At 47.9% G+C, this 13,417-nt stretch overlaps 1 protein-coding gene across 4 annotated transcripts in view; it reads right to left on the bottom strand.

Annotated features, from left to right (window-relative positions):
- The window catches only part of PLEKHG4 (pleckstrin homology and RhoGEF domain containing G4), an 89,613-nt gene that overhangs the window by 63,729 nt on the left and 12,467 nt on the right, over positions 1-13,417 (bottom strand). For all 4 annotated transcript variants that reach the window (XR_005831101.1, XM_040615195.1, XM_040615197.1 and 1 more), the window contains exons 2-3: positions 10,057-10,254; positions 1,423-3,580 (exon numbers count right to left, since the gene is read on the bottom strand). Coding sequence is in view for 3 of the 4 variants with exons in the window: in XM_040615195.1 (XP_040471129.1) it covers positions 1,423-3,580; positions 10,057-10,254 (2,356 nt within the window). In the remaining variant the exon portion in view is untranslated. The remainder of the gene's footprint in view (positions 1-1,422; positions 3,581-10,056; positions 10,255-13,417) is intronic.

Raw genomic sequence — 13,417 nt, 5'->3', positions numbered from 1 at the left:
GGGAGTAGATGCTCACAGACACACACACTTCAGAAACAGAAACTTTTGAGCTGATCCCTCCATTTCAAAGAAGAGAAATACTTGTCACTCCAAAAGTATCAGAAATACCTGGCAACCGTGGGCTTGCCCAATTACAAAAGTAAAGTGTTTTGGTGCAGCTGTTAATGAAATTTCATTTTAATCAACAGCCACTTTAGCTCCATTAGGAGGTAACACTAAGGCATCAGGTAAAATTTTACTTCTGGACACTTGTGTCCCTTTGGCTGTGTTTGCAGCCAAACAGCCGTGCTGCAGCAGTGGTGTAGGCTCTTATCCACACCAGTTAGGACTAGCACAAGCATTACACTGGCAGCCTGTCCAAAGACAACCAGGTCTTGATCTCTTCCTCCACAGGGTCGGACACACTCTACCAATGTGGGTCTATACCACCGACCCTTTCTAGAGTCCTCACTCTAATATTTCAAGTCAGGTAATTTTCCTAGCCAGGGGTCTTGGGGAATGAGAGCTGTTGAACTGGAATGGCACGTTTCACCCACACCCACCACACACACGCTCCTCAGTGTGATCTGCATATCTAGATACAGCTTTCCAGACTCAGCAGAGCTAGGCAAAGTCAATGCCACGTCCATGCGGTTATACTCTGCCTGCCTACAGTCTGGTGCAGAAGGCAGAGAGGCCTGGATTGCCTGCCCAATTCCTTCTGAAGGAGCACAGCTCCAGTGCAGGAACTCAGGCATCAAGAAGGCAGGTCAACGCCTGCTTGAACATACCATTTGAGTTTAAGTTAGATGCTTGATTTCTCTGTGCTCTCCCACTCAAGTTAAACAGCTACTACTTGAAACATAACCAAGCTGAAGAAAGAATGCCAGAGGGAGGGAAGGGGGGGTGGGGGTGGGGGAATCCCTCAACTCTTCAGTTTGCTTCTTGAATCAGTTTACCTGCACACATATTTGTTGATCTTCAGGTCATGTTACACAACTAGTATTTTACTGTGGCATCCACCGCTGCTTCCTCTTGCCACAAACAGCTTCCTAAAGCCAATTTTCAACTATGAAAGACTGGTACAGTTACGCATTCTCTCCTCGCACATTCCTACGGCATGCATCCATCATGGACATGTGAATGTAACAGGTGGTTGCCAGCAATCAGATCAGCTGAAATGGAAAGTCTCTTACACTGGAACTTTGTTCTGTACTGACGCAAATTTGCAAAGAACTATTAAACAAAATACCCCAATAAACACACCTGCGAAGAGAAAGCTAATTCCAAGCCACAGAAATGACAACTTAATCACTTTCCTGTAGTTTGTGCTACCAGTCCTCACCCTCTCAACAGACATACTTGTCAGCAGTACCTCCTGAGGGCTTTGCTTGTGATCCATGTTGTCAGATAAACACACAAATAAATATCCAATTGCTGTACCTTTAGGAGATGATGCCCTAGAAGCAGCCTCTTGGTGGGAGTACAGAGCGGTGGGCTCCTTATGCCCCTCAGTGGGTCCTGAGGACAGTGGTCCAACCTCCAGTTCCTCTTCAATAGATTCCAGTGTTTTTAAGGCTACAGTCTGTGACTTTTCCCCATGAGAAAAGCTTCCTTGGTTCTCCTCCCCTCCCTGCATGTCCTGTACTGCAACACACTGTGGGTTCAGCGAAGAATTCTCTTCACTTTTATAGCTCTGGTTTTCTATCCGTCTTTGTGGTTCCTCACATGTCTCTCCAGACCTCTGGGTTCTGAATTGACTTGAGCATTCTGCTTGTGCATCAGGGCCCAAAGAGTCACTGTTATTTAGTTGTTCTGCCATCTGATCACCCTCTGCTGACAGAGCAGTTTGAAGCAGTATGGCTTCTTCAGCTTTCTTATGCTGACAGATAGAGACCTCTTGCTCTTCACCATCTGACAAGAGTCCACCTGTAGCAGCTTTAGCAGAACAGTGACTGTGACTAGCCTGACTCTCATTTACAGTCAGTATTTGTTCAACCTCTTTGACTTCCTCTGGGCTGTCCCTTTTTCCCAGCTTGAATTCGCCTACTTCTCCTTGGTTCTGTTCTGGAGGATTTAATGGAGAACTAAGATTTGCTTCCTGATCACTGCAGCAGGCACCAACTGCTCCTACATCTGCTGTGTTCCCTAAAGGAAAGCCTCCCTCCAGGCCTACATCTGAACTCTCAGGTGTGATGAGCAATGTGATGGCCTGGACTGGCTCAACACTTTCACTGACACTCTGGCAAGAAACATGAGAACCTTCCTTCAGTGTGCAACGTGGTCCCGAAGGCCCTAGGACAGACACAGGAGAGGCACCTATCTGTGTCACCTCATTTTGACCCTCAGTCAGTGGTTCTCCGTGTACTCTCAGTATAACCTCCTCTTCAGCAGCAGTAGCATGTAGAATTGTTTCTGGGCTCTGCTCTGACATTTCAACACCAGGTTTTCCACTAGGATCATCACTTTCTCCTTCCGTGTTTTGGGGAGCACTGGGCATTCGTGCTTTGCAGCTGAAACCATCTCCAGCACACATGTCGCTGTAGCTGCACAGTGCATATCGCCAATCGATTAAGTGTTCACTGCAGGCCTCCTGCTCTGCAGATAAATCTTCTGCACTGCAGGCAGCAGACTCAGCCACAGAAAAACTATTCCCCATGTTTCCAGGACCACCTGGTAACAACTGACTTTCTGGAGACAGTTCTTCATGTGCCATCATTTTGTTGCTTTCCAACGGAATTACATTTTTGAGAACTTCTGGAGCAGAAGTCCTCAGAGTGTCCACTTGACAGTGCTCCTTCTGCATAAGTGCTGATTGAACTAAGTTCTTGGAGTAGGTACTGTCTTGAATAACAATAAACCTATGCTTGCCTTTAGATGCATTCACTCGTGTTCTGGGCTGAGTTAGATAACTTAAAGCTAGTGACTGGGTTAAAGAGCCTGTCTGTGGCCCAAACCTGGGCAATGAAACTTCCGTCAGCTCAACGTACTCCCCTTCAAGGTCACTTTTCAAGTTCTCTTGAGGCACAGGACTTATACAGACACCATTGACAAGAGCTTCACTTAACTGCGGAGCTGTGCTGCTAATGACCACGTCTTGATTTGCACTTTGTTCCTGTAGACACTGAGATCCTAGTTCTGGTGAACTGTGCTCAGCATGGTCCATGGGGAGGCACAAAGCCGAACGTTCCTCTGTTATTTCTGGAGAGATTATATTGTTTTCAATTATTTTTGGTTTATTTATAAATTCAGGATTAACCACTTTATCCCAGGGGACACGAAATATTTTATCATCAGTGGTTAGTAAACAATTTTCCAGTGCTATACCCATCCGCTCTCCATTGAAAGTACTCAACCATTGCAGAGTAAAAATAGAGGTATAGGAAACTTCTGGAATCACGACTTCCTCTACATTATGCTTGTCTTTTGCCAAACATTTCAATACAATTCGTGGAGACTTCTTCAGATAGGGGACCACCTGGAGGTAGAAGTCACCAGGCTTCAAGATTCGCCAATCAATGGAAGCCAGCTGGACTACAATCTTCTCATGAATACACAGGGGCCAGCCCTCATGGCGAAACAGCAAGCCACAGTACTGAACCTATGGAGAAAAGAGAAAGTGTTTTCAGCATCAGGAACACATGTCAGCTCAAGCTTTTGGACAAAAGAAATCAATCCTCTCTTTCACAGCTGTACCAATAGAACAGTCAAATTTAGGGTCTTTGGTTATTAGCACAGGGGAGTTTTCCATACTGAGGTCTTCTCTTCGAAAAGCAGAAAGAAGAAAAGCTACCAACAGAAATTACCAGCATCTCTGAATCTGAATAGGAACCAACCAGCTGCCAGAAGTTTCAGCCCTGTAATAAAGCTGGGTCAGCGCAGACAGGCAGATGTCTAAGCCCCAGAATCCCAGCACAGAGAAATCAGGAGTTTCCACCTCCCAGTGCTCAAGCTGGGAGACCCTGTCCCTACCTTATTTCTGACTCATAAGGGCCAACTGGACTGACTCAGAAAGTGAAAATTCAGACCATACAGCATCCCTAACCAAGTGCCATTAGAGAAACACAGGCAGACAGCAGTCTGCTTACAATGCACAGACAAAACCCACTGTCCTCAACTGAAAACCATCCCCAGCCTTAACAGAGAAGGTGGCAAATAATATGCATAATTTCCAGAACATTCACAGTAAGCTCTAGGTTGTACCAGGTACACTCAATACCAACTTGCCAGGAGGCTGGAGGTGCAGAAACCTCACCGCACGGGATGCCACTAGTCAGCCTGGCACTGCAAAATGTCTTTTCTCTGGTCTTGGGTCTTTAGACTGAGGTCTGCTGGAAGGGAGGTAATTAAAAGCTTTGCTGATGAGGGAAGGTACCATGACAATGCCAAGGTCTGTCTGAGGACTTGTTTTTATTCCCTAATATGCTCTGCTGGAATACACAGCATGTTCCACCTAATGTCGGTTAAGCCAAATTGAAGAGCATGGAGCCAAGTAAAAAGCATCGTTCATCTCATGCTAACACGAGCCTTTGCAAGACAGGTGGAGACAAGTTACATGGGATGCAGCAGTAAGGGATGGCTACAACCTACCAGTGAATGGAAGGAGATACTGCGAAGACAAAGCAGGAGAAAGGAGGCAGCAAACGAGGAAAGCATAGCAGAACCACAGAGAAAGAAAGCAGCAAGTGCCATCAGCCAGCTGCAAGGAACTCTTGGCGTACCAGGGACTTCCTTGTTCCTAAAACACAGCAGCACTCAGGACAAGTCTCAAACAAATCCCAATCAACTAAAAGAACTGAAGTTTCATGGCTGAATTGAATTGACTCAATTATTTACAGCTTTATCACAACTTCAAAAAAATAAAATCACTGATTTGAACTTCATTATGTTTGGGTAAACTAAGATTTAAATTGATCCATGACATAAGCCATCAGTTTCATGATTAATTCCATCTTTCCTGGTCACAACAAGGGTTTAGATAGGATTCACTTGTATCGATGCAATACTTAGAAAGCTGTCATCTGACTTCAGTATTGGAAGCATTAGACTTCAGACATTTTATTTTGTTTCTAATACATGGCCACATGGAAGTCTTGACAAAAGCAAGCAATTATAAAAATGTTGTATTCTGCATCTCCAGGCAGATGAAAGAAAAAAAAACTTTAATTCAAATATTTTGCCATATAGTAGAGAAACCACAGGACTGGAAGGAACCTCAGGATCCTCACACACCTTGAAACAACAAGTAATAGCATCAAGTAATTTCTTTCCTATGTTCATCAAGCTTTATTGTCAGCCCAGCCAGGTTTCCTAGCCTCACTGCACTTGATGCAAAGTTGTTCAGAGGCTTGAATGCCCAAATTATCCTTCAGGTTCAATAATTCCTCCTCCTCAACCCTGGAGCTAATTCTCTGGAAGTGTTCCCATTGCCTAAAATTATTAAGCCATGTCACATCACCGTAGCACGTCTCCCTTGATAATCTCTTAGGCCTGCCTGAAGCACCTCTTTGGTGATGCCTTTTAAAAAAAAAAAAAAAACAAAAAAAACACAAGAAAGAAAAAAGAAAAACCACGTTTAATTATTCCGACTTTGTCATTGTGCAAGGCATTGCAAAACACTGCGTACAATGGCACTAATACTTCCCAACTGTGCTAGAAGCATCTCTTAAAGCTAAGATGACACTTGGCTTCTAGTCACTCCCCTATGGTAATCCTGTCACCTGTTAGTTTTTCTTTCCAAACTGGTGAACCCCAGTTCATGAAAGAAATCCTGCCTATTACTTCGTGGAGGCACACGCTTGCCCTCTGAGTGTACCGTTACAAAAACTTAAGTACAAAGTTTCAGAGCTCATCTTGCGTAATGTATTTATCACCCTCCTCCTTTAGGTTATTGCTGATGTCTCCCAGTCTGGTTTCACCCCAAATACCTACCTGCCACTTGTGTACTCTTACTTTTTATGCCAAGGTCATGGGTGAGAATCAATGTGTGTTTCAGGACTCCTGCCTCCAACTCAGTTTGCACTGCAGCACAAACATCCACCCTTTCACCAGTTTGTTATTCTTCTTGCAATACTTGCATAAACCTCCATCCCTTTGACACAGTAATTAATTTTCCATATGACTCCATAATAAATCCTTTACAAGAGAGATTAGGCAATGAAACTTTTCTCTCTAGAGAGAGCTGGTTTATGAAAAAGGGCAGTCTTATACTACCTGCCATGGAGCAAACCGCATGAAAAAACCTTACCCAGTTGTTAATGGGTCAGTTAATTCAGTCCTTGCTCAGTGCATGTTGTTGTACACTCAGCTTGTTCTCTGTGTTTTGTTACTAGCCCCGACTGAACAGATTCAATAAAAATCCCTGCTATCAGACATTTGGCATTACATAGTAACTTCTTCCATATTCCAGGATGGAGACCAGCCAGCCCCTTTTCTTCGACATAGTGAATTCTATATCCATTTCAATCACGGCAGTTTTATTTCTGTTCAATCAGTGCAACTGCCTTACTGTTGTACCTACATGCTGTTACCACTACTAAACTGAATCTTACTTTGTTTTCAGTTGTTTGAAGATCATATTAATACTACCTTTACATTCTAACCTTGAACTCAGAGCAGGCCCACCTCCCTTTCTTTTCTCTTTCTAATCTGGATGCAGAGGAACTTATTTGGGGGCCATGCATACATTAAGAAATCCAAAATCCAACCTCACCATTTAGATGACCTGCATGCCTACTGACTGACAAGTGGAAGAAACCTCAGCAACAGAATCACCAAAACTAAAATGCAGGATGCAATGAAGTTCCTGAGAAACCCTACAAACCCACAGTTTAAACTGCAGCAAGAGCTAGAGTAACCATCAAACAGAAATGTAACTCCTTCAATAGCCTACACATTTCAGAATTTTAGAGCTTTAGAAGTGGAGTATCCTCATGCTGCTCCTGCTCCAAAAAGTACCTTCACAGAGAAGATTACATGAAGAGGCTCATTTCAGTTGTTTTAACATTTCACTTTGAGGCTCAAGTGTTTGCTTTTCTTGTGTCCAATCTCTGCTGAGCCAAACCAGGCTCGTCACAGGAGTCTATTCTCTACACCCAGCATTTGCAGCCAGGAATAAATCTGCCTCTCAGGAAAGAGCTGGGCATCAACAACAAAGATGGCACTAAGGCGGTAGCTCCTAGAGCTATGGGGATGGCTTGGCTGGAACAGACCAACAGTCCATTTAGCTCAGGATGTCATATTAAGAAAAACATGGTTTCTTACTCATTGCTAAGCAGAGACAGACCCCTTGGCATGCCCCTCTCCAGCCCCTAAGAATCACATACAGGCCAGTAATTTTAATATGCCCAGCTGAAGCCCATGAACTTGTCTAACACTTCACAAAGCTACTTACACTTCTGTCACTGCAGAGGCTGACAAAAGATCTATCTCTCAAGATTTCCTACAGCAGTCATTCAGACTTTTCCCTTTAGTGTGTTTAGAAAAAGCTCACATGGATCAGCTGAACTATAAACTAAGGAGGAAACACTGCTTTCATTCGGACTCTCTAAAAGGCTGACAAAACTTTTAAAGAACAAGCACCAAAAAACAGTCCTGCATATTTCAGACAGTGAAGACAAAAGAAGTGGCACACAGTTTAGGGGAGATGACGAGTTCACAACAAATGAAAGTAGTAACTCCCAGTAATAAAAATTCAAACAAGCAGACTTCTAAATAAAATATGGAATAGCCTGGGCCCACAAGACCGTACAAGGTACCTAGAGCCTCCCTTGATCTTCCTGTGTTGCTACTTCTGAAAGTGCAAAATCATGAATCAAGGCCAGAAAGGGTCACAAACAAGGACAAAAGGCTCAAGGCATTCAGCTGTGCTCTTTGAGAGGTCTGTGCCTGCACTCTTGCCTCTTGCTGCCCACTCTCCCAGACATTTCACACTTCAGCAAAAGCTCCTGACACCTAATGCTGAGCCCTGGGCAGCCCTCACTGGAGGCAACTGCCCCACACCTTGTGGCTACTGGGCAGGCCAGGGAGTGCCAGGCAGGCCCTGAGGCCTCCCCTATTCCTGGGTTTGTGACAGTAGAGTGGCTCTGAGCATGTCTCCTATCCCTACACTCCGACACCTTCCCCCCCCCCCCCCCAAACAGCACTGCATGTGTAATACAGCCCCACCACACTGCTTTCGACCTCCAACAGGACACCTCTGCCACCACCAGCCCTCCTGCCTCCACGGCACCTGGGCCCATGCTCCAGGCCAGCCTGGGAGGTCTGTCAGCACCCCCTGAGCTCCTTCAGGGCCCCCTGCCCTCACCTCTCCCGCCTCAGGGACCCTCAGGGCCCCCTGCCCTCACCTCTCCCGCCTCAGGGACCCTCAGGGCCCCCTGCCCTCACCTCTCCCGCCTCAGGGACCCTCAGGGCCCCCTGCCCTCACCTCTCCCGCCTCAGGGACCCTCAGGGCCCCCGGCCCTCACCTCTCCCGCCTCAAGGCCCACCGCCTGAGCAACTCCTGCTGACAGCCCCTGGCTCGGCCAAGGCTACTGAGCCCATCAACACAGCCCCGCACTCCTATTGGCTGTCACAGCCGCAGCTGTCCTCCCATTGGCTGCCGGCAGCACAAGGCCCTCCCTGCCACCACACCCCACAGCGGCCTCGGCTGAGGGCAGCCATGGCCCCTGGTGGGCACGTGGCCTCGGGGGCCCTGGGGTGGCAGCGGCAGCCCCCCACACTTCGCCGGCATCCTGCCCCCACACCTCCCCTCTGGGACAGCAGCACGGCGGGCCAGCTCCCCGGCTGGCAGAGGGCCACGCCGACCGAGCGGCAGGCTCAGCTCGCAAGCCAGGCTGTGTGCCTTGCCGCCCCCTCCCCCCACCAGCTCGCCTGCCGGGGCGGCGCTGGGCGCTCAGGAGATGGGGGGGGGAGATGGCTAACTCGCCTCCTCCGAGGTGGGAGGCTGCCTGGGGAAAGCTGTGAAACCTCTTGCGATAACGACCAGTTCATACAAACTAAAAGCTTTTTGTTTCTTTAAAGGGGAAAAAGCACACTATGCACCATGGAATTGGAAACTGCAGCTACATACACCCATGGAGTCATTCCTGCCTGAGTGTTCAGGGTATGAGAGCTGCTCCCCAGAACCCTCACCCACAGCCTTGGATCTCTCCTGGGCTCTACAAACACACAGCTGGCACCAAGCTGAGGCTGGTGACAGCGCAGCAAGACAAAAGCTGCACCAAAACACTTGCCAAGTGACCAGCTCCCTGGGGTTGTTACGTGGATCCTTTGTACAATGGGTGTTTCCCTCCAGCATTTCACCTCCTTGAGACAAATGAGTAACTGACTATTTCAGCTTCTGTTTAATGCTTTTCCTCATCCTAGAAGTCCCTTGCCCTCCAACATGAGGACTTCTATTGAAAGCCTGGCCTCACACACCTTCTAGGTTCGGAGACAAAAAGGCTAGAACGAACCCTAGTTTTAGGTTGTTGGGGCTGGTTGGTTTTTTTTTCATCTTGCAGACTTTGAGCCAAGTTTGTGATGGAGGCATTTGACTCATCGTTTCTAACATTTTAGACTCCAAACAGTAAAGCACGTTAATCTTGGACTCGTTCTGGCAGTAAATGTAACGTAACTCCTCGGGGCTACTGAGCCTTGCGACCGTTCCAGCAACCATCAAAGGGGAGCCGGAGTTCTGGGAAAAACACCGACTGGCAGCGTTTCACCCCGCACGTCCTCCTGCCAGAGGCGGCACCTGACAGATTCATCCACAGGGCCAGGGAACGGCTGGAGTTAGAAGCCACCTGAGTCAGCTGTATCCAGCAAACACTTTGCTAAACCTCTTCCCCTGAATCCCTTAAGCCTTCTGTTTGGTGCCCCCTGGTTATGGAAGGCGAGGGTGCCACTCCACATCTGATCTCTGCATGGTTGAGCTTCAATAACAATTTCTCAACTGTTTCCCAATTGTCTGCCTGCCCTCCCACCTAGGCTGCCGCACAGATGCGAGCACTTTTCGCCAGCCGCTTTACATATGAGAGCAGAAGGAAAGCTCTCCGAGAAAGCCTTCATAGGCCTTAGAGAGCATGATGTACTCACACAGGCATCCTGCTGAATGCACTGCAGGATGTGCTTGGCTGGAATCAGGAAGTCTATGAGGTAGCGCAGTCCATCCCCACGGTACGTCTTCTCCACCACATCAAAAACTTGGCACAGAACAGTGGCTGCAGTAGCCTCAAATGGAGGGTAGAGTGCTGATAACGTACTCTGAATGCAACCATCCAGCGACTCCGAGTCCTGCCAAGAGAGAAAGCGTTAGTGGTGCCCTGCCACTACGCTCCGGTGCCCTGCCAAACCCAGGAGCCCAGCCACTTCCAAATGCAGGAGGAGAGGAGATCAAAGGAGCAAACTGCTGTCCTTTCTAGCTTCTTTTGGCACCAGCGATTCCAGGTAAACACAAAAAGGCTCTTCCAAAACGCGAGTGGAGTGCTTGCAGAGTGCTGTGCACAGTGGCGAGATTTCCCAGCTTTTGCTTACGCAGCAAGTCCCGACTGCGCTGGGTGGGGCTGCCAGTAAACCATCGCCGCGGCACGTGAGCGCGTGCGAGCGAGCGGGAGTATCGTGGGGCGGACGGATCGGCAGGCCCCGTGCTTTGGATACCCGGGGCTGGAGATGCCACCCAGCACCTGGATACCTTAAAGCCCACTGTTATGCTCCTCAGTGGGCTAAGGGGAGTTGCAGGGGCAAGAGCCAGGCTGAAGCTCCCCAGCCTGCTGTGCTCTGATGTCCCTGCACAGAATAAGCTGCCAGAGCTGTCTGGTACTGGTGAAAGCCACTCACCAGTGCAATTCCTCATTATTCACAACTGTTTGGCTGTCATGAAAGGCTCACTCCAGGAGCCGGGAATTTTCAGCAGCGAGAGATGCCCCGCAGCAGGATCCACAGCCTGCATGTGGACAGGGTTTGGTGCCTGAGCACACGCATCAGTACGTAGGATGCCCGTTTCCTGCTTGGGTATCAGAGGCAACGGCTTCCCTGCTTCCACCTTTATTCAGGAGAACCTGCCAGCCAGACCCTGCCCACGGGTCAGGACCAATTCCAGTGCTAGAAGCCAAATTCTGATCTACTGCATAGGTGTAAATCAAGAGAGCTTGCCAAAAAATAGTAACAAAATAAATCTGTACACATCTAGAAAGAGGATCAGGATCCCCTCTTTCCTTTCTATTTTAGAGGGGACCCCTCTGGCTAACTGGTAGCCACTGGGAGTGAGTTTTTCTACAAAACCAATGAAAGTTTACTCAGGTGTCTGGCCAGATCCTCATCTGATCTAAATCCACCTCCTTTTGCTAGAGACAAGAAAAGCATTCCAGCCACTGTCCCAGAAGCCCTACAGCCTCCTGCAGAACAGGAACAGCTGCATGGACAGGCTTGAAAATATACCACAGTCCCACAGCAGGGCTGAGAGAGAAAGTTAAGCAAAGCAGGGCCACAACAGCTTACACTGCCACTGGGTAACAGTAGGATGAAGGGATCAGGAGGAAGCAAACCGTTTCGCTTCCTCCACTCCAAGGGAGCACATGCTCATTGCTCCTGGTACTTCCACTGGCTTGTGAAAATGCAACAGTCTGAGAGAAGCCTGAACCAACCTGCAGCCAGAACAGAGGTGAACCCTTCCCATCTCTCACAGCTCAATGATCTTAAAATTCCTCCTTTAGAGGCTTGGGTGTTTGAAGCACAATATAAACTCCCTGCTCTGTTGTAAAGCATTCCTGTAGGACAGCCTGCAGGATTGCACAGGAGAGATGAGAATGCCCAGGCAACGCCTCCACCATCCCTGGCAGCCCTGAGCTGGCAGGACGCAGGTGACAGGCAAACCACACACCGCCCGCGGCACGGCACCGCTTTGTTACTTTTTTTGCTGTTTCCCCTGATGTCAGCAACAAGCAAGACTAAATGGCAGCAGGCTCCTCAAGTGCTCGCAACTCTTCCAAAAGACCAGCTGCCTCCTGCAATACCCCTCAAGGTCAATGCAACCAGATAAACAGAAATTAAGGAGCTATTTTTCATATTCTTAACCCAAGGACTCAAAAAGCAGGAGCCCTGTGTGCGCGCTTCCAAGCGTTGAATGCCGGGACCAAGCATTTAACCCAGTCCTAAATGGGAGGAGAAGGCTGTTTTAAACAAGCTTCTTTCCACTCAGAAAAGAACAACCTAAAGCCTCAGCTTTTATTCCATTAATTGAAGTGAAAACCCTGGAAGCTCCCAGGCACTTCCTTCCCTGCAGGAACAGGACTTCAGAGAAAATCTTCCACTAGATATCGTGGGGGTCAACGTAAAACTTCCAAGAGCCTCCAAGAACCTGCAGCTCTCTGCACAGTTCTGGACAAGACCGTCCCCATGCACGGTTACAAGGAGAGAACTCGGCAGAGTTCAGAAAACATAAGAAGAGAAAGCAGGCTGATGGGAACTGTGGGCTGAGTTGTGCAGACCCAAGAAGACAGCCTAAATAAGAAATGTTCCCTTTACATGGTATCCTGGACCTGCTAGAAAAGGCATGGAGGGGGAAGGGTAGGGAAATGGGTATGGAGCCCAGCATAAAGCATGTCAGTTAGACATCCACCCAATACCGCTAAATACCGACATAATGCACTGAACACTGTACATCATTCCTCTCCTGAGCTCTTGTGAAATGACAGAGGCCTAGCGCAGCCAGCTGAAGGTGAGCACAGCTCCAGGAACCTCTGTTGACACCAGCCTGTCCCAGCAAGTGCCGGTGGCCTTGTCAGACAAAACTGGCCTTCACCCAGGTGTTTGGCCACTATCACAGTAGCTTTACTGCTGGCAGCGTTTGACAACAGTTTTCCTCCGACCTTCCACAGCCCACAGGTTCAAAATATCATCAAAACCAGCTGGGGTTGGTTCTGTGCCATCTTCTGCCCCCGTACCCTGCTTGAGCAAAATTCTTTCAGATATCAATCCTCCCCACCAATGAAATTTAAGTCAACTCTTGCAAATAAAACAAAGAAGTCAAAATATTTGCACATGAGTCAGTGCATCGCTCTAAGGTTCTCACACCATTCCTGCTGCCTTAGCAAAGTCTTCACAAGACAATTATTAACATTGGCACTGAATCAAAAATCCTTTATATGGTTAAAATAAACCAAGTCGTATATTATCCTTTCCTTAGTAAAATACAGAATAACCATAGCCTGTAGCCATTGCAAAGTTCAGTGCTAACAGGGCACTCCTTAGCACAGAGATTTTAGCTCTCTCTGGCTAGACTATACCACAGAGCCATGATAGCTGTGCAGGTGTAAAAGGGACAGAAAGAAGGTTTCAATGTCCACCATTTGGTAGAAAAAGGAGATGTTTTTACCAGTCTCTGCTAATTCCACATGAAAAGCCCCAAACAGGGAGCAAATTCCCACATCCCCTGATGCTGCATGTGATTGTAACACCA

Source organism: Falco naumanni, chromosome 15 (assembly GCF_017639655.2).
Source record: "Falco naumanni isolate bFalNau1 chromosome 15, bFalNau1.pat, whole genome shotgun sequence".
NCBI classification, from domain to species: domain Eukaryota; kingdom Metazoa; phylum Chordata; class Aves; order Falconiformes; family Falconidae; genus Falco; species Falco naumanni.
The sequence above is the reverse complement of the archived record's forward strand: the minus strand, read 5'-3'. Positions and strand labels throughout refer to the sequence as shown.